The 21,250-nt window shown below is 43.0% G+C and overlaps 1 protein-coding gene across 2 annotated transcripts in view; it reads left to right on the top strand.

Annotated features, from left to right (window-relative positions):
- Nucleotides 1-21,250, top strand: part of adamts3 (ADAM metallopeptidase with thrombospondin type 1 motif, 3) — a 139,482-nt gene that overhangs the window by 11,081 nt on the left and 107,151 nt on the right. For both annotated transcript variants that reach the window (XM_086315524.1, XM_086315522.1), the window contains exon 4: nt 20,601-20,757. In XM_086315524.1, coding sequence (XP_086171650.1) covers nt 20,601-20,757 — 157 coding nt within the window. The remainder of the gene's footprint in view (nt 1-20,600; nt 20,758-21,250) is intronic.

The following is a 21,250-nucleotide window of genomic DNA, read 5'->3' as shown; positions in this document are numbered from 1 at the left end:
TTAGTTTCATTTTAAACATCTCATGAAACGTTAAACTCAAATTCAAACATTTTCACACTGTCTGCATGACAGATGGTGATAAATGTGTTGATCCCTCGACTTATCTTGGCTCAATATTTGGCCAAAATATTTGCCACAGCAAGATGGTGAACATAGCAACATTATGCCTGTATAGCAGCTAGCCTGAGCAACCAGCATGAGTAATTACAGCGTCACAGAGACGAGTCACCGTGTGCTATTTCTGGATGACAGTGGAGGTGTGTGGGATGAAGACACAAGCAAGCAAGGCTAGGCTAAGGAGCGCGGACACTTGTTAGCAGGTGCCGGCTGTGACGATTACTAACTGTGCTGTTTATATCCAAAGGCTGCGGCTGCCCGAAAGCTACTAAAAACACATCACACTCGAACACGATCACAGTAATTAGGAGCAAAGACCTTATTGTTCTTTTTTGAAGGAGAAATGAAGCCCTCTGGTGAGCCTCAAAACTGGAATATTTTAAATGGTTTTTAACCTTCAGGCAGCCAACTCCAACCCATTTACATGTATTACTGCCAAATTACGGACCTTGGTGGAAGTATATAGAGATGCAGTTTAATTTCTGCCCCCTCAGATTGTAGGTTTGCCTTTGAAAAATGTGACATGGTTCAGTAAAAAACATGCAGGGTTATCACCAGCATTCAGTAAAATAATAAATGTCGCTCAGAGTAATGATTCTGTTGTTGGACATCAAACTAAATGTTCCTGTCACTACGGTCTTTGTATCGTGGAGCATAATGAAGTAATGAGTTCACACTGTGTCACAGTGCAGCAGCAGGAAGTGAGTCACTGTGACGCAGAATCATTTCCATGTTAAAGCCAACCTGAAATCTGAATTCTCCCCACATAACAAACTGCAGCTGAAGCCCTTTTCCCTCTTTATCTGTGCCTAAAGAACATAAAGCTGTTTGTGGAGCTTTGTTCCTCTTTAAGCTTCTGTAACGTCAGCCCGTATAGCTTAAAACCAAAGATACAAGTTAATCATAGGGTGAGAGGCTGGGTTCACCAGTGTGTCACAGACAGACAACCGTTCACTCACCCATTCATACCAAGAGTTTCTAATTAACCTGTCCCCACTAACTGCATGTCTTTGGAGTGTGGGAGGAAGCCGGAGTACCCGGAGAGAACTCGGCCTGATGGTGGAATTGAACTCAGGACCGTCTTGCTGTGAGGCAACAGTGCTAACCGCCGTGCTGCCCACAAAGTTTATTATTATTATTGGTTTTTTAGTAGTAGGATGAGTCGGTGTAGTATTAAATAAAGTTACAATTTGTCCGTTAGAGATGTGACAAACATCTGCATTTTAAAGGAGCTTAATTCAGACTGTTTCTTTAGAGCTGAATGTGGCTTTAACACTGATCATTCACTTAGACTGTATATAAAAGATGGCTACTCCCATCTGTGACATCTGTTTGTCTGTAAACTGTTATTCTGAAGCCTTGAGCTGAGGACTGATGTCATCTTGTTTTTTGTTCATGCTAGATCTGATTGAAAACTGCAGACGCTGCTGGTCAGACAGCCAAACTGGTTTCTACATGTGCTAAATAATATTCCCATTTACAGTGAACTGGTTGATGAAGCGGGGGTTTACTGCTTGACTGACATTCATTTATTATGTAACACTTATTATGTACCGGTAACCAAATTTAAACCAGAACAATGTTTGGATTTGATAGGGACGGGGCTGCTATATTTGCCTTTTGGCTGACAACACCAAGGAGCGGGGAAGGGAGAGAAGGAGAGAGAGATATATATGAAGGATGTAGTTGGCAGAAAGCGAGTGACACGACGAGAATCATGAAGGTGGACAGGTAGCCAAGGCAACATTGTTAACACACCCTGGTAGCTTCTGCTTTGCCCTCATTCTTTGGTTTTTTATGTAAATAATTTCACATTGTGTATGTGTATTGTAGATTCCCTCCGTTTTCCCCGTAATATTTATTTGCTTTAAAAAAATTCAGATTATTAGTTGTTTTCTAGTTGACGTGTATGTGTGTGTGTGTTTAACTGTTAATGCAAACGGAGGAATAATGATGAGAGCAGGAGGCAGGTGGAAAAGTGGACAGGCTGTCAGATGCTCGATGGTAAATTGTCAACAAATATGTGACTTTAAATATTTTAAGATATTATCGAGGTCAAAAATAAGGCCAAGCTTTGTTTTGTGGTTCTAAATATGGTGATTGCAAACGACCAGTCCCTATGTTTAATTTTGCGATTAGAAAATAGTACATATGCAGTCAGGTTTTGTTTCCTCTTTCTGGTAGTTATCATTTTCACCAAATTAATTATGCATGCTTTAAAAGCTCCTGAACTCTCTGTGAAGTTCTAAACATAATCTCTAAAAATAAACCGACTGCAGCGACAGGCTCGTCTAAAGACAAAGATAATGCCAGTCTGACCTTTAAGTTCATCCTCTGAGCTGCAGGATTTGGCCGTTTCCTTTGATTGGAGCTGGAGGAAGCAGTTCATCACAGCAGAGTCTGTGTCTCTGAGTCTCCCCCCCGAGACATTTATAGTCCAGCCTTACAGGAGAGTCGGGCCTGGAGAGGGGGGGGGGATGCCACTCGCATGATGCCAAAAGCCATCAAGGTTTGTCAGTTAGACTGCTGCTGCTCTATGATCACATGCTTTACTGTCAGAGTATCAAAGGTTATTAAAAAGATGAACATCATAAATAACGCACAATACTGGGTCGAATCTTCATTGTTTCCTTTAACAGACAATACATTTTAGTCCGTCCAGTATCTGCTGCTTATCCAGTCCCAGGGGCCGCGGTTTAAGCAGAGATCACCAGAACAGTCTATGGTGATGCAACATAATCACTCCAGTGTGTCCTGGTCCAGAATGCTGTGTCCAACTCACCTCAGCCATCCCATGCTCAGAGATGTTCAAACCACCTCAGCCAGCCATTCTCAGTGTGGTTGAGCAGCAGCTCAGCTCTGAGCTCCTCCTGAATGACTCAGCTCTTCGTCCCATCTCTAAAGCTGAGCCCAGAAAGCTCATTTTCACCACTTCTGTCCATAATCTTATCCCTTCAATCTCTATCCTCCGTCTGTAGGCACGGATGAGGGTAGGAACTTTATCTTCAGCATCCTGTTATCCCCTTATATTCCAGCTTTCCAGCATTTCAAGATAACATACCCCGTTGCCACATCTGGGTTACAAATCTGTTGATTTTCTTTTACCAGGATCTCTAAACTGTTGGAAAAACAGAAAGATTTGACTCACTCTGAGCTGCAGCCATCAGCTCGGTTACAACAACAGAAGAAGTGCCGTGCTACACGATACTATAGAGATGAAGGCGGGAGAGACTTGGACATGTTTTCAGGCCAATCAGTAAAACAACAGAAGTGTTGCATGTTCCCACTGAAGCATTTCAGACGGCTCTTATTGAGACATACTTGCTCTTTTTGTTTCTACAGGCATCATTATTACACAATGACCTCATTTACTGTAACTTCTCATTCCCAGTGTTACATCACGCCAGAGAGCAAAATAAACGGGAAACTGTAAAATCGCCACAATAAAAGTAAGAATGTGGGACGTTAAATTCAGAGAAACAGAATCGAGTTTATTTGGTAAGTTTGCATTCGATTATCCGGCTCCTGGTTCCTCGCAGCACTGATTCTTGTTCCTCCTCATGTTTGCAGCCTAAATCCAAAACACGCAGGACTACAGAACCCGACATCAAACGCTCTCCAAACCAGTGCTTCCTGATCTAAAAGCCTGTCGTTGAGGGCCGGCCGTCTTTGATCTCAAGTGGTAGTCCTGGCCCTCTCTAGGTGTGTGTTTTACTGTTTCTTAATTATAGCCAGGCTGCTGTCTGGAAGTGTTTACTGCAGCTAGCATGCTGGCAGGCAGCCTGGCAGCTAAATACTTATGAGGCAGATACTTCCTCTGCTTCAGCAGCAGCGGGCGAACCGAGGGCGATCTTTGCTGGCCTGCGTGGGGGATGGCCCTTGTGTTGCATGTCAGAAAAGCTTGGGAGAGCTGGTCCTTCATGAAACATGAAACATGTCACTGCTGACTTCTGTTTTCTTCTTCCTTCATACTGAGGAGAAGTGATCCTGTAGAATCTGCAGTCCAGTGTTGGCCTGGTTGTTTCGCACGTTTGCTCCAGAGATTCGTGGTGCGAGTTCTCTTACAGAACCTGCATCATTTGTAACTCGTTTCCATATTTGGGTATTTAAAATCTGTGTCTCTAATCTGACTCGCTGAGCTGCTGCGTGTAAGCCGAGGCCTGTAGTTACAAATGAAGTCATTAGAAAGTGACACAAAGTTGGCGTGCGGCACCTTCGTCGTTAAATTTGCAGCACGAATAACATGAAATCATCTCCTCTTGTGATACTTGTGGCACTCTTAACTCCAGAGAAACAGCATAGCTGTGAGTCATGCACGAGAAGGAGGAGACCAAATTTGTCTGCGTTTTGCGAGCGACGATTTTCAAAATCTGATGCTGGCAATGAACTAAGTGCTGAATTAAACAGGCTCCAGCTCCAATTAAGCCTTATCCACCTAACAGTCCTTGGGTGGTCTTCCAGATTAAGGACTGAAATGTCTGTGAGAGATTTTTATTTGAAGCACTGATCGCACAGCTGGACTTGTTTGAGTTAAGGAGGATATAATAATTATAAGGATGCAGATGTGTGCTCTGCTGTGTGCTGCGCTCTGGGTTGCTTTCCAAATCCGAAGCCACTTGGATAAATGATCACGCTGTTTTTTCTCTGTGTGCCTCCTCCTGACAGATGGGCCCCGCTCTTTATCTGCTAAATATGCTGCTATTATAATACATTCATAAAATGAGGAGAGACTCACTGTAAGGTTCAAACAAGCCGAAGCAATGAGGGTTTGGTTGATTCATGAATGGACTGAACCCGTGTAGCACTTTTCTACACCATGTCTCATTCACACTCTGATGAATGCATCGGGAATAGCTCAGGGTTCAGGAGATTAGATGATCTGCTCAGCCTCCAGAGCTGCCAGCCAACAGGACCTGCTGTTCCCCGGCAGCCTCCCAAAGGCCTGCCAGGCCTGACTCTGCTGAGCCTCTGAGCTCAGGGAGATCAGGGTGGTATGGCTGTAAGTCGTACCCTCCTAAGCAACCCCCTTTTTTGTTTTACGTTACAGTTTTCCCACTGTTACTATTAAAATATGGATTATATATAATATGAGACTTCAATCCATCAGCATAGATCACCCACATCCAGACTAATGTAATTTATAAAAGTTCTGCTCAGTGCGCAGGCTAAGTTCTCTGGGTTCATCTGAAAAGCAGCGACGGCCTTGAAATGATTATCTCTGATATTTGCATGGAAACGATGAATCCTGGAGCTTTTTGCTTGGTTGAATAAAAAGTCTTGAACTCAGTAAGTCTGCACACTGTTGGTGAAACTTTTTATACGACTTGGAAACCACTTTGTTTGCTTCAGAAACTCTCTTTGAGGCACTTTTGAGATTTTAAGTTAAATATGTGGAAGTTTATTAAACCTTCTAAATTTATACCGTCATCTGAAACTTGTGGATAGAAAAACTAAAGAGCTTTTCACCGTTTTGGGAAATCTGGGCTCCATGAGCACATTTGGGTCTGTTTATGGGAGAATAATGACGGCGTTTGATCCTCAACACACCTGGTTTGTTGGAAGCTTTAGTAAAGGCGATGCAGTTTAACAGCTACAGTACGTCCATCGTAAATGGTTGGAAGGAGGGAAACTTCCTTTTTCTTGGTCACCTGATTGAAACTTGCACCACGTGCCTCTTTTAAAAAAGAATCGGAGTAAATGACGAAGGAATTCAGCTGACCTTTAGATGTCAGGCAGGGTGTGTCATTCCCATCACCCCTCCTCCCACTGCGTGTCTCTCAGTTCATGTACACTCACATGAACACAGCTGATGGTTCACATACTGAAGATATTTGATTTGCTTCCCTGAAAGGGAAAGAGAGGAAGCTTCTCATGTCTGATGTATTTTTGGACCTTTACTCTGGCTCTGTGTTTCATCCAGCAGAGAGAGGATTGAGACTATTTGACACAGCATATGTTATGTTGTTGCCATTAATAATGCATTACGACCTCTTTCTGTGTCTTTCTGTCAACCATGTGGTAGTCTGCCACTTTGGTCCAGGCTAAAATATTTCAGCTATGAAATGGATTGCAGTGAAATGTGATTTCCTCTTTAGAGCCACCAGGTTTGTAGTTTTGAGCGCACTGCCCGGATGGTTATTGGTTGGCCTGCCTTAGCAACAGATACAGAAATCGGCATTTGTTAACTGTTAAGAAGCTAATTGCTAAATATTATAAAACTTCAATATGAGTTTGTATTTGGCTCAAAACCCTTAACATATAATATGCAACTCAAAACAATAATAAAAGGCATCATTTGATGATGCTGTGAAGTAGTTTGAGTTCATGGGCGTTGTCTCACTGATGTGATTCAGACAGGAAGTCTTACTCATGTTAGCGCATTACTTTTATTCATACTGTAGAATTTCATTCTTATGTTACGTGAACCTCTAATGGACCATGAGATGAATCAGCTACAGCTGCTTTATAATTATGAAGAGGGTTTGTTTATAAGGTTAGCCCAGTGCTGTCGTCGCTTCTGGGTTTGAAAAGGAAACCTCATCTGGAAATGCTTCACATTCTTTCTGATGACCAGCAGGGGGCGCCTCCTTTGATTAAAGCAAGATGTCTGATCTGTAACCTCAGGAAACATGCTTCCAGTGACCATGTTTAGTATAACATAAAGTCAATTCAGTTCCGTTTGGTTGAATTCAGTTTTATTTATATAGCATCAAATTATAGCCAACTGCTGCCTCGAGGCTTCTTATACTGTAAGGTAAAGAACTGGCAAATATAGAGAGCAAACTCCAACAAGCAGACGACTCCCTGTCAGCAAACACTTAGTGACAGTGGGAAGGAAAAACTCCCTTTTAACAGGAAGAAACCTCTGGCAGAACCAGGCTCAGGGAGGGGCGGGGCCATCTGCTGCGACCAGTAGAGAGCTAGAGGAGGAAGACAGGACAAAGATGTGGGTGAATGTTATTCTTGATTTATTTCCGACTTCTCATAGAAGTCTAGTGTACTCGCTCAGATTTGGGTATAAAAATGTGAGGTATCCCCCAGCGACACGCCGTCAGTGCTGTGATGCCGTCCTCATCATATTTAGTTCCCTAATATTTAGCTTTGTCAGAGTTGCCATATTGACACAACAGAGTTCTGTTTAAACGTGTCTCAGTACTGGGACCAGTGCAGAGGTCCACCAGGAGATGACCTTCAGCTGGAGATTGGCAAAATGAATATGTGGTCTGGTTTGCTGCTTTTTGTGGGCGGGGTTATGAAACTTTCTCATGGCACGTCATCTTTCCTGCAAGTTTTTCTCATGTTTTATATTAAGAGGCAGAGGCTGTGTGGGAGTCGTACGTAATTGTCTTCACTGCCATGCACAAGCATAAGTATACAGCGTGCCTTTATTTAAACATGCATTCTTCAGCTGACTAATGAGGCTAAACTCTGCAGTCACTGTCAGACACATCTTAAAGTAATAGACTCAGATGGAGAGTCATTGACTACAGGCTCACTCTGTGGCTGCATGACGGACAGATTGTAAGAGTTTAAATAGAAATCTGTTTGATTGAATCTACATTATGAGTGCATGCAGATTTCCTTGCTTTTGATTAGTGAAGATAAGTATGATGTGAGAGGAAAAGATAACTGCAGTGAGAGATGCATGTGTGGACCACAGAGTACCAGCATGACAAATAAAGTGTAACTTATGGAACTGCTTTAAAGCATCCATGAAATTCCTCTTTAGTCCCAGTCGTTTGTTAGATAGAGGACGGGCCAGCTGGAACAAATCCCTCCTCCTCTCTTTCTATATGAAGCTTTTTGTTTTTTGTGAGAATACCTGAGCAGACAGACGGTCTTGACGAATCAGCTGATAGATGCAGGCAGTGTGGTAGCCTAACCTGAACAGCACCAACTGGAAATGTGACTTTTATTATTAAGCTTTAAATTTCCAGCAGCTGTGCAAAGCTCGGCCACCTTTAACGTGTGTCACGTTGCATAATCGGCTCTGAATGGTGAGGCGCTGCTGTGTCTGAGGTGTGTGTGTGAGACTTGCGAGTGTAAATACACTGCAGGTCTGATGGGTGAAACTATGCTGTCAGAGCAAAGGCTCATTGTAACTCAGAGATTCTGCAATCATCCTCCTCAAATTCCTGCAGCTTCGGCGGCGTTTACAATGTTGAGATTCATCGAGAGTGACAAAATGAGCAAATAAAGCATGCTGATGTTTTGCTGAGAGCTACGTGTGCTCAGTGGCCTACACTCTTGGCCTCAGAGACTTAAAAGAGCATTCTGGACATGCACAGCTCCTGACATATCTGGAGCTACTGTGTAGGAGGGGCGGGGGCAAAAAGGCAAAAAAGAAGAAGAAAATATCCTATTTGATTAGGGGAAAAAAAGAAAAAGTAAGTGAGCCAGTTCCTCTTTGCGGTGAACTGTAGCTGGGCACAAGAGTTTTATTCACCGACAGTTCTTAATGTTCCCTGTTGACTTAGCCAAGGCTTGTTGCAGAGGCTTGACCCCAGAGCTGTTTGGGTATATGGTTTGAGGTGCAGGGGAGAGGCGCACCAAGATATGCAAAAAGTTTTCTCCTCTGCAGTCGTGGGCTCGGCGTGCAGTGCCGAGGTGCTTGCATTGATATTTATACATTTAAACATTTTTAATCGTGACCTATATAAACCTAAGACGAGCCCACATTTTCTGTTGTCGTTTCAGACGGACATTGAGAGCCATTCACTGGCGCGAGGTTTTATTTTAAGTCGAGTGTGGAATCCCACCGCCTCCTCAAAGCCGTCTGTAAATGTTTGCTCTGTTTGGTGGAGCGGCACAAAACGACACAACCAAATGAATTCCTGCGTTGTTTCTCAGAGCAGAGGCTACCTGATATTTTTGCTAAAATGATAATACTTTTGATTACTTCTCTCTTCTCCAAGATTTTTTCCAAATACTGTTTCCAGTGAAGCTGGGGGAAACTTCAAACACACACAGATATATTGAGGATAGTAGTGGCTCATTGCCATGTTTGACGTTTATTAAGTAGACATCTGAGATGTTTTTGCAGTTTCCTGTTTATCATTTTCAGAAATACTCTCTAGTTGTTTTTCAGATTATCAGCAGGCCTCTGCTGAAATTTGTGAAAAATAAACTTCTGCGAATTCCTTTAAAGAGTGGGGATGAAAATGTCAAGTAATGATGACGAAGGTTTGCTCACATTTTTCAAAGCAAACACACCTTTGGACAACATGGAGGGTGAAAGGTGGCAGTGTCCCGGCTGAATCCAGGCCTTTTTTTAACATTGCAGGGTTTTTTCAAATGAAAGCACGTTCGTACCGACCTCCTTAAGAAGTTTAGACTGAAAGAGACTGTTTTTGAAAAACTGGAGCGCTTCAGCTGAATCCCATGTGTTTTCTTTGGCAGAGGAGTGCTGTCTGCTTGGCAGGGGCTGATGTTGGGGATATTAAAGTGATGGAACACAGGGTTCCTGATCCCTTTTTTGAGGTTTGTGTTTAGGTAGGACATTGTCTCCGCTGATATCGGATAATGCCGAATACTGGGTCACAGAAAATATGTCACAGTAAACTCTCCGCAAGGGCACAGCAAGCTTGTGGAATTGGAAAGTGTGTTTTGACTTGGTGTCTTCACACTAATTACAGTGTTGATTCCACATAATAATTCACTACAGATTTTATCATACAGGCTCCGTCCCAGAGAAATGATCTTCAGCTACAGACGCATTTCCCCAATGTTTCTTTCTTATTCTAGTGTTTCCCAACCTTTTGGAGCCACGGCACATATTCTCATTAGAAAAATCACACGGCACACCACCAAACAAAAACGTCACAAAAAGCATATTGATCATTTTTCTAAATTGGCTGGGTTTGTCCCCAGTATACCTGTTTTGCTTTCTTCTGACCGCTACTCATGCTGGGGAATCGGAATTCCTCCAGGACCCAAGTCGGATTGACTACTTTTCCTTTTCAAATATGTGTCTATTGCTATTATGTGCTGCATGACTATTATGTAATTTCTCCTTTGTCTTCTTCTGTTTTACTGGCAGTAACCCAGCAGGTAGTTGTGCTGCCCTCTAGTGGAAGAGAATGTAGTTGTTCTGCCCGTTACTCACGCCGATCGCTTAGAGTACTAATCAGGTGCAACCAGATAACCTTCCACAGCACACCTATGTCCCACGCACAGTGGCTGGGAAACACAAAGATGTTACCCAGGTTCCCAGATAATAACGTTTTAGTGGCTTGAATGTGGGCGACGTGAGATGCAGTAACTGGTCTGTTCATGAAAGCTTTACTGACTGTCTTCATCTAATCTACGGTTTCACTAATACGTTAATTAAAGGTATGCTGAGGATGATTTTACACATGATATCTTTGATCACCTTTTTTTATTATAGTCTGATTATTCAGCTTGCAACCACTCATCTCTTGATAATAAATGCATAAAGTTACGGTGACTGCAGAGAATCAGCTGCAGGAAACAAAGCTCCCTGACCTGTAATGTAAACCAGAGGTCCCCAACCCCCGGGCCACGGAGCCGTACCAGTCTGAGTCGTTTGTACCGGGCCGCAAGAGTTGAGGCTCAGGTGTCAAATGTATGTTTTTCAGGGTTTTTATTGTTAACTTGGCTGCCCTGGGTCTTTTCCTGTGTGTTATGATAAAATCCTTTTCTTTGATACCGATACTGTTAAAGGCCGGTCCGTGAAAGTGTTGTCGGGCATAAACTGGTCTGTGGCGCAAAACAGGTTGGATACCTGTGCTGTAAACAGTCGTGTTCTTATGAATATGATCCTAATCATGAATAGGTGTGATTTATGGCCCTGGGATTATTCTGAGTGTTGTTTGTAGTCTGAGGAGGGATTGGCTGCCTGCAGGTGAGAAGTCTGCATGAGGGACTCAACTGGTTTCAACCACGAGCATCAAGATTTCAACTCAAATTTACATTTTTATTTTCATAATCGGGCTCATCGTAGTAATGCCGCAGTGGAAAAACACTAAAGAATAACATGAATTCATAAAGTACTCTTTGTACACATATGACTGTGTGGCCACTACCAGCTCCACCACCATCATCAAGTTTGCTGACGACACCGTCGTGGTGGGCCTGATCTCTGATAACAACGAGACGGCCTACCTGAAGGAGATTAGGAATCTGGAGAACTGGTGCCAGAGGAACAACCTCCTTCTAAACGTCAGTAAGACAAAGGAGCTGATAGTGGACTTCAGCACTAAGCAGGAGAGGAACTACCAGACCCCCGTCATCAACGAGTGCCCAGTGGAGAGAGTGGACAGCTTCAAATACCTCGGAGTTCACATCACGCAGGACCTGTCATGGTCCTGTCACATCAACACCGTGGTGAAAAAGGCCCGACAGCGTCTCTACCACCTCAGACGCTTGAGAGACTTCCAACTGCCCTCCAAGGTGCTCAGGAACTTTTACTCGTGCACCATAGAGAGCATCCTGACGGGAAACATCTTAACCTGGTTCGGGAACAGCACCATGCAGGACAGACGAGCTCTACAGAGGGTTGTGCGGTCAGCTGAGCGCACCATCCGCTCCGAGCTCCCTGACCTGCACTCAGTCTACAGCAGGCGGTGCTGGACCAAGGCCAGGAAGATGGTGAAGGACCTCAGCCATCCCAACAACAGACTGTTCTCTCTGTTGAGGTCAGGAAAGCGATTCCGCTCCCTGAAGACCAACACAGAGAGACTGAGGAGGAGCTTCTTCCCGCAGGCGATACGGTCTCTCAATCACACCACCACACAGTACTGACCCACACATATGGTTCTTACACACACACTGGACTTTCTGGACTTTGGTTTTGCACAACACTGGTCACTATATTCTTCATTTCCAGTTAATACTTGTACAGCTGCTGTTATTGTGTATATATTTATTTATATTTAGATTTCTTCATACATTCTTATATAGTTCTATATTGTGTATTGTGTATTTTGTTGTACAGTTATTTTATTTTCAACTTTAATTTATATATTTTATCTTATTCTTCCCAGTTAAATTTACCCTTCATTCTAATTTGTGTTGTACAGTTATTTCATTTTTAACCTTAATTTATATTTTATTCCTTTCTAGTTAAATTTACCCTTTTTAATTTTTCATATTTATTTCCTTTCTTATTCATAGCCTTTTCCTTTTTTGTTCTCTTTAGGTCACGAGCAGTTGTCCAAGCATTTCACTACATATCGTACTGTGTATGACTGTGTACGTGACAAATAAAATTTGAATTTGAGTTAAACTGTTGTAGTCACATAAAAGCCTGAGAGGACAGCTCATGTCTCGTTTTCATACCTCAGTGTTTATAGCATTCAGTAAAAGTTACTTGGAGGACAGCTCACAGACGGAGTCAACAAATGACCTGTGATCAATTTGAGCACCCGTCTGTGTAAAATGTAAATCGATAGAATGCGATTATGAAACCTTTCATCACAGTGAACTAACTAAACTGGGATATTGATTAAATGACTCAGACTCACCACAAAGAAAAGCAAGCAGCACTTATCATCAGGCAGGCCATCGCAGGAGACGACGGCTGTTAAACTTTAATCATCAGAAAGCTACAGACTGAATTTGATCAGAAAGGTTTTCAGCTGCCTCTTCATCAATAGCCTGTGTTGATTCAGCTCTCACCAAGATAGTTTGGTTCTAAATAAGCAATTTCAGTGACATTAAAAGTTAGGAGTGAAACGGTTCAGCCTGTGCAGAAGTCTTTGGGTTTGCAGTGCTCGCTGTAAACTCTGGATGGACGACAGTTGGTCTGATGTTGTGCTGTCTCTGCTTAGAAATGTTGGCCTCTGTGGTCTGGCTCTGAATGGTGTCTCAGGTGTTTCTCTAACTGATCACTGTGCTTTAAAATCAAGAAGGTCTCAGAGGAAGAAATACGCTAAAATGATCACACTCAGTAATATTTTGTCTCTGATTAATTGGTTTGAAAATGCCACCTTACACCTTTGAGCTCTGCAGATCTGAGGTACGGTGAAAGGGCAGAAAGCTGCTTTTGCACAACATTTAGTCACAGGGATTTCAAATAATGTTGCTATTTTATCGTAATAAAGATTTGTGCCAAGTGTTGTTGAAATTAAGACAAAAAATGTCTTTTGTAAGGTCACAATTCCTTTTAGCTTTGACCTCCAAATTCAAGAGACACTGAGACTCTGCTGTCCCGGTTAGGCTGAGCCAAAAACCAGAAAAAGAGTCTCAGATACTAATTCATGCTAAAATTACTTTTGGATACTCATTTACAACCGTATAGATACATCAGTGTTGTCTTTGCCTCATCCCGGTGAAACTACATCACACAGCCCCTGCAGGCAGGTACGCAGCCCCTCCCCTCACTATCAGCCGAGCACGTGAACAGTAGCTGACATGTTAATGTTAGCTGCTTACCCGATATCCACAAGCCCAGCCTCAAGGGTCACACGCTGAAATGAGAGAAACTCGGTGTGCAAGAGTGAAACCACTGTTTACATTTTTAATGTATTACTTTCATTTAATTTATTACCTCTAAACTGTGTTTGATCAGCAATTGAATCAGTGAACTGAGTGATCAGAAGCACGGCACTACCTAAGATCATTTTAAAATATTTGTCATAGATAGATATAGATATCTTTCTATATCGATATCTATATAGATATAGATATCGATATAGATATCTTTCTATATCTATATCTATATAGATATAGATAGATATAGTTATACAAACAAAGTGGTGGTGGCTATAGGACATAGTGGTGGTTTGGGGTGGCTGTAGCTCAGGTGGTAGAGCAGGTCATCCACTGATCGGAAGGTTGGTGGTTTGATTCCTGGCTTCCCCTAGTCTACATGCCAAATATCCTTGGGCAAGATACTAACCCCAAATTGCTCTCCAATGCATCCATCGGAGTATGTATGTTATGTATGTTTTGATGTTCTGATGTCTGACATTTGTCCACCTGAATCATCTGATCAAGAGCCTGTTAGCTGAGTTCAGTTCAGTCCAGGTACCGGTCCCTTACCTTACACGAGCCTTCAAAATGCATTAAAAATTCCTCACTAGTGATATAAGCTCATTAAATGTGGGACTCGTGACCAGGAGAAAGCTGCAGTTTGAAGCTTTTGGACCATCTGCAGACAGAAGTGTGAGGAAAACACCCGGCTGTACAAGCTCACTGCTGGCTATTATCATCAATTAGGCATGAAATAACAGGTGTAGACTAACAGAAACACCAAAAAGCTTTCCAAGGTAGGCATGCAAGCTTGAGAGTGCAACAATGCTTGTTTCCTTTATTGGGTTAGCTTCAGTTCCTCTGAATTCCTGCTGCCGGAGACATTTCATGATGTTTTATGCTAAATTCTGGCCTCAAGTTATCACACTTCAATTCTCCTAAAAGAGATAATTATGTTCTGTTTCTCCAGGTAAAAGCATCCAAATACATCCTAAAGTTAACAGTCCTCTAAATATGAGAACCTCGGTGTGTGCTTTAGTTTTTAATTTATTACTATTTTGGGCTCTGACAGCAGCTGAAACACAGATAATGATGCTGAGCTGAGTTATATCCTGACTCTGCTACGTTCGACCTGTGATTGAATAGAAATGAGCAAATATACACTAGAAACCAGATGAAGTGAATAACATCTCAGTACAGATGAGAATGTTCTGCTGGAAAACCTTCACCATGGAAAGAAGTGTTACTTAAACACGGATCACCTAGTTTCACATTACTGAATACCTGAGACCCCCTCATTGGTCATGTTTCCCCCCTCCAGCAGGTACACGTAAGTGTAAGTAAGTGCGTATTGATTGGACATGACTTTCCTGACATGATAATTCAAATGATTGATTTCCAGCGTTGAGCTGAATTGAAATGATATTGTGGTTTATACTGGAGCTGTGAGGCGTAGTCGAATCAGTCAGCAGCTCAAGGACATCTGAAGATGTCACAATGAGGTTTTTCACTGTGACTGAGTGACGTCGTTTCTGAATAACGTAATAATATGTATGTTAATGTAGATTTCTAAGGTTTGATGTTGTATCCATGGGGATAGATACTGATGCTCTGCTGTGGAGATGAGTGTGTAGGCTGAACGTACGGCCACGAGCGTGTGTATCGACCAAAAACAAGAATATAAGTGGTGAAGATGAGCTTCCTCTGAAAGGTGTCTGGGCTCTCTGTGAGGATAAAGAAGTGCTTTGGAGAGGCTCAGTGTGGAGCCACTACTCCTCTGCATTGAGACGAGCCAGGCGTCTGACTCAGATGCCTTCTGGACGTGTTTCGGATGAGGTGTTTTGTGCATGCGTCCAACTCGAGAGGGACCCTAGGGCCAGTGTTTCAGCTGGCATAGGAACTCCACATTTCTGCTCTCAAATAAACATTCAGAATCCATGTTTACGAGCTTATTCAATGACTTTTGTTATCTGAATGCCGAAGCTCTCACTGGCATCCTCGTGTCTGAGACGATAAAATAAATGAAAAGACGCCGTAGTGCTCCTGCAGGTGAAAAGAAACACTGCAGCGTGTCTTTAATCCTTTCACGTACAGCCACCTATGTCTTTAAAAAACACACCCGTACATATGAGACACTGCTCTCTGTGCCTTTTGTTCAGAAAGGTCTGCGTGTCTCTTAAGGCCACGTTGAGCTTAAAGCGAATGCTGTGGTTCAATGACAACATGACAACAAGCTGGCAGGTGGCACACAATATGTGCTTTTGCCCCCCAGCTGTAAGAGGCTGATGGGGTACAGTAGTCACCCCGCCGGGCAAGAAGATGGGTGGGTGGCATGGAGCCTAAGTTTATGAATGTGATAACTCTGGAAATAGACGATCCAGGAGCTTCAGATTGATGCTGCAGGTGGAACTACTACAGATCTGATGAGTTTGAATCCCAGATTATATTTTCATCATGTGAATGTGAACCTGAGAACAAGGCGATGTAGGATTTCAAACTGATACCATCGGTGTGTCAACCAGGAGGCCGAGGGGCAGCACTGGAAGCTTGCAGTGTTTTTTTTTTTAATGTGAGAAAACACACCCAGGGCTGGACTGGGACAAACATCAGCCCTGGTGTTTTTGGTCTAGACGTCCCACTGTGATCGCTCAGCGAAGGTAGGCAGAGGCTCCGTCACGTTAAGACGTCTGACCCTTCAGGATGGCCCATCGGCCAAAAAGTGCGTCGGCAGTCCAGCCCTGGGTAGTTATGCAAACCAGGCAGTAATGGACTCAAACTAGAATTTAATTTCCTTCTAATAATATCTGCCTCAACATGCATTTAATGCCCATAAGCCTAAGAACGCCCCGCTCTTCTGTCTCGTTCCCCTGTGACCTGTGTTTTGTATATAAGACTCATTAGACGGCTCGGCTGGCTGTGCAGCAGTGTTAGAGGAGATGGCATCACTGTAATGGAGTTTAGTTTAAAAGTATTTGTTACAGCAGCCCTGCAAGGCTCTGCCAACCTCCCCCCACCACCCCCCACCATCCCCACCACCCCCGCTTCCAGCTACCTTGAATTGAATAAGCAGAAGAAAATGGAAGGACAGATTTGTTCGAGACACATTCAGCGTGTTATGATTTCTAATTTACCTTTCCTGAATGCATCACCGCTTCTCCGAGCTCATCCTTGCCAGAAAGAAGATAGAAATTTGCACAAAGCTTAAATTCATTTCAGAACTGTTCTGTTTTCAGTGTTTGGATGAAAAAGCATGAAAAGAGGTGCGTTTTTCTGCAATTTCTCTGCTTTTCAGGGATAGATGTCAATTTAATCTCAGGACAGCAGCATATATATCCAACTGCTTATTCCTCAATTCAAACCAGAGAGCTGGGCACTTCAAGATGCAGTGAGCGTGTTTCTGGTAGATATCTGTTTCTGAGTGTTTACATTAAAGCGTGGTAGGATTCAACGAGCCGCTCTCTTCTCTCTGCTTCACTTCTGCCTGTTCTTAGATAAATAGGTTTAGAAGCGATGGAGACAACAGGACAGAGTTGAGATGGAAACTAGTTTATCAAAAAAAGCTGTTGTTAAGTAAAAGCTCACACGGTCACTGTTGTTTTCTTTCAAGCTTTAGTTTCTTTGAGATCCTTCGAACGCTCCCCTGTGGAGTGTTGTTCTTAAGCGCAGCTTTAATCAAAAATTAAAACGATTCAAATGTCAGCACCCGTCTAATTACACACGCCCCTCTGTGATTTCGGTTTGTATTGTTTGCTCTGCGGTGTCTGAATAAGAAGGTGGCATTTTCAGCTGCTGAAATACTTCATAAGTGGTCAGACTTGAATGGCTTCTCTTGATAGAAAAACAGCTTTTATCAAATTATCTGTCAGTCAGTTTGTTAGCACGATCCTCCAGCTTCACCTTTAAAAGGCACCTCAATTTATTATGAGAGCAGAGATTCTATTTAAGCTCAGCCTCTGCTCGGCTGAGCTTAAATAGAGGAGCGTGACCTGTCGGAGACCCTTAAAGAACCTCACAGATGGAAAGGGCTCTCGGTATCCGAGCCCCGTACATTCTGAGATGTTCGGCCATCTTTCATCCTCTGCTTTCACCTGCCGTTGGTAAATAAGAAAGAGCTACGGTGCATGAATCTCACTTTAGTTCAAGATATGCCTGCGGGCTCAGTTACTGTCAAGATTGCAGCCTCTTTGGCTTCGAGCTGAGGATTCAGAGTGGTGGATGAGCGCAGAGTAAATAAAGATGACGAGGTGGTTCTCGGTTCTGTCAGGAATAAATCATGGCGGAGAATGTGCTGACTTGGTCACAGGATGCCAGTTGCTGTGAGGATTTGGTGAAGAGCAGGCCAACCGCACTCCGGCCTGATAATGCACGCTGACCTACAGAATATTTAGAATCTGTGTTTGCAAGCAGGCGCCTGCAGGTGCGCGATAAATAAGCTGAGGAGAAAGCGTGTTCAAGTGAGCAGAAAAACGTAAACTTTTCAAACAGACGGCAGTGGAGCACGTCTGTAACATTCGTCTGATGTAAGAGGTTTTATCTTACAGGCTCCACCGTGTTACTTACTCTCTTTGATAAGGATGACGCGTCAGGAATCGCTGGATTTTTCTTCTTCTTTCCATTTGCAGCTGTCCTCTAGAGTTCACTTGACTGTGAAGAGCGTTTATCTTCTGCGTGTGATAGTTTTGCTTTGTTGGGATCACATAAACACTGATGCAGTTTTAAAAATCCTTTCTGCACGTCTGTGTCTGCTACTCAACGAGCGGTAATTTATCTTATTTGTTAGTGTCCGATTAGACAAGTGAAGTCAGAAATGGTGAACAGAGTTTCCTCGGTAACCTGCGCACACTGTCGTTTGTTTTTGGCTCGCTCTTTCTTCTTCTCTTGTTTGAGTGTTTATACATCTGTGCAAACTTTAGATTTGTCCTTGCAGAAATGTCCAGACACCACATTTCTATGGGAGATGTCATAAAAACCCTCGTCATCTTTTGAAACACGGACCGTGTTTTCCGTATAAGCTGCAGCGTTTTAACACTGTGACGCCAAATGGCCCCGAATCAGGCAAAGAGTCGGTTTATACGGCACGATGAGTGAGTTTAACCTCCACCTCGCCGTTTCTCTAAAGATAACTAAGGAGGTTTTTTTCCCGTCTGAGCTCTGTCACGCAGTAAAACCAACACACTCGCACGTTTATCGTATTTCAGTATTTTTGCTCTTATAATCACAGATGGCCAATTAAATGAGCCGGTTCATACGTGACACGTTTCTGCATCATAACCTGGTTTATTGTACGTAATCATATGAATCTTATTCTGTTGCCAGAAGTAAACTTGCATTAAACAGCGCTGAGCTTCTCCCCCAGACGTCATGTGACTGCCAGACGTTTTCATTTCATTTCACTTGCAGCACTTCAGATACGAATATTCAGTTTATTGGTTTAGACTTTCAGCTGGGACGCTTACGCAGTCACACAGTATCGATGCTGCATTTAAATTTAACTAAGAATTTAATTTGGGATCCATCCAGTCGTTTGTGTAAAGGAGGACGTAGAGTGCCAGCCGATTGGGGTCTCAGTAAATGGGAAATGAGTTGAGAGTGAGGGTTGGTCGCTAACAACATTAGCACACAGTCCACCAGACTGTTGGTGAAGAGGCCAGAGGGAGTTTAGTCCTGCCAGGAGTTTCAGCGCAGCAGGACCGATCGACTGAGCGCTAACACAGTGTGTCTGCATACTGTGTGTACAGCATGTGTGCGCTCACTTAAAATGTCACACACTCTCATATGGCTGACTGTAGTTTTGGAGCATAGCAAACTGAGCGTAGCATTAGTTAGCCTACTCACATTTGCTGCACCCCTGTAAGCCGGTTTGCAGCCCACCTCCACCCCAGCTGCTCGCTTCGTGCTCTTAACAAACTAATGTCATATTGTGTTGTTGCTGCTGCTCTCTCTGCTTTCTCCACTGCACATGTGTGCTTGTCAGGGAGGGCGCGTGACACATGGAAACATGGTGCCAAAGATACGTTACTGCTGCCTGGAAAAGTTGCTGCTTTGCATTTTAATTCAAAGGATAAAACTGTGATGTGTTTTCTATTTGTTACAGGTAACATGAAACATTTCAAGCCTTTCTTTTTTTATTTTTAAGGATTGTGAAGCCAGAATCTGGGACCTTGTTTTTTTCATCTTATAATCTAGATGAATAATTTTGCATTCCAGAAAGCATCATTTTAAGGAAACGGCTGTAAAGTGGTTTTAGGTTGTTTAGCATTGACCTTATTGTGTCAGCGTGTAACACCTTTTTCAGACCATCATTTGGTCTTGATGGGTTGCACATTCGGTCTGTTTGGGCATTATTGCGTTAGCCGGACAGCGTGACCCCTCATATCCGCCATAAACTACAGACATGACTGGCTTCTTATTGCAGGAAATCTGAGGTTGGCAGGTAGCCATCACAAAGCAATTTTGTGCCAATGTGTTACTAACGATGCAGCGCGCTGCAGGACCACCACCAGCCTTTGTTGGGTAACAAGGTGATAATTGCAAACAGAAAGCTGAAGAAAGAGTCACAACAATATCTAATAATGGCAAAGAAAAAGAGTCCTGCACATGCCAAGCAGTTAATGAGAGGCCCAGATTCTCTCTTGAATAAATTACTAAATATTACATTAGTGCGTCTGCCTTTGCTTTGTATTGTATCCTATATTTTATGCATTTTTCTAATTTTAATATTGTTCAGTAGGACATTCTGGTCTCGTCTTTCTGTGTCTATACGTGGGAGAGGAAACAAATTGGGGGCATTTGGCGTTCAGCAGATGTTCTAGTTGGATTTTAAAGACTGAGGCATTAATTTACAATTACATGAAAACACTGTCACAAAGTTTCTACATTATTAATACATGATGGGGGATTTTGTGGGGCATGAAGATTTTAATTGTCTCTTAATAAAACGAATGCTATCAGAGCAATGAGGTTTCTGGGTCTATCCACGCTCGCTCGCAGTAATGAAACATGCTAATGCACACGTTCTACACAGTCACTGACCTGCTAACCTGTTGCAGGCTGGGATGATTCGCACCGAATCGGATGAGTACTTCATCGAGCCGCTGGAGAAAGGCACTCAGGAGCTGGAGGACCAGGGCAGGGTCCACGTGGTTTACCGCAGGTCAGCTCTGCTGCAGACTCCCTTGGACATCTCTGTGGATTACCAGCTACAAGGTAGGAGGCACGACCACGGTTCCTGCTGTATTCTCTTACTTATCAACTAATGGTGTGACACTCCTGTGAGGTCACTGCGGAGGGTTTGCTGTGAAGCTTCTCCGTATAATTAAATATTTTTGTTAACTACTTGTGTCCAGCCCAAATAGTCTAAAAAGCAAAAACTGACATTTACATCTGTGAAGAGTCCAGACTTCATCGTGTGCCTCACACAAATACAACAGCAGCAACTTTTTAGAGATATGAAAATGACACACACAAAAAAACCATTAAAAAAATGAATGTTGATATTGATGAAAAATGTAAATGTTGGCAACAGGAGTTTAGGTCACTTGTTAACATTTCAGCATTTATTCGTAGTTATCAGTGAAAGCAGTTACCGTATTTCCCGGACTACAAAGCGCACCCGAATATTAGCCGCACAAGCTAAAATCAGGGGAAAATCCTGTTTTGTACATACATTAGCCGCACCTGACTAAAAGCCGCAGGTGTT

This window comes from Aulonocara sp. 'chitande type north' Nkhata Bay, linkage group LG12, assembly GCF_057382095.1.
Source record: "Aulonocara sp. 'chitande type north' Nkhata Bay isolate Kocher_YH1m ecotype deep benthic linkage group LG12, A_spYH_male_GT1.1, whole genome shotgun sequence".
NCBI classification, from domain to species: Eukaryota; Metazoa; Chordata; class Actinopteri; order Cichliformes; family Cichlidae; genus Aulonocara; species Aulonocara sp. 'chitande type north' Nkhata Bay.
This window is presented reverse-complemented; position numbering and strand designations above follow the sequence as displayed.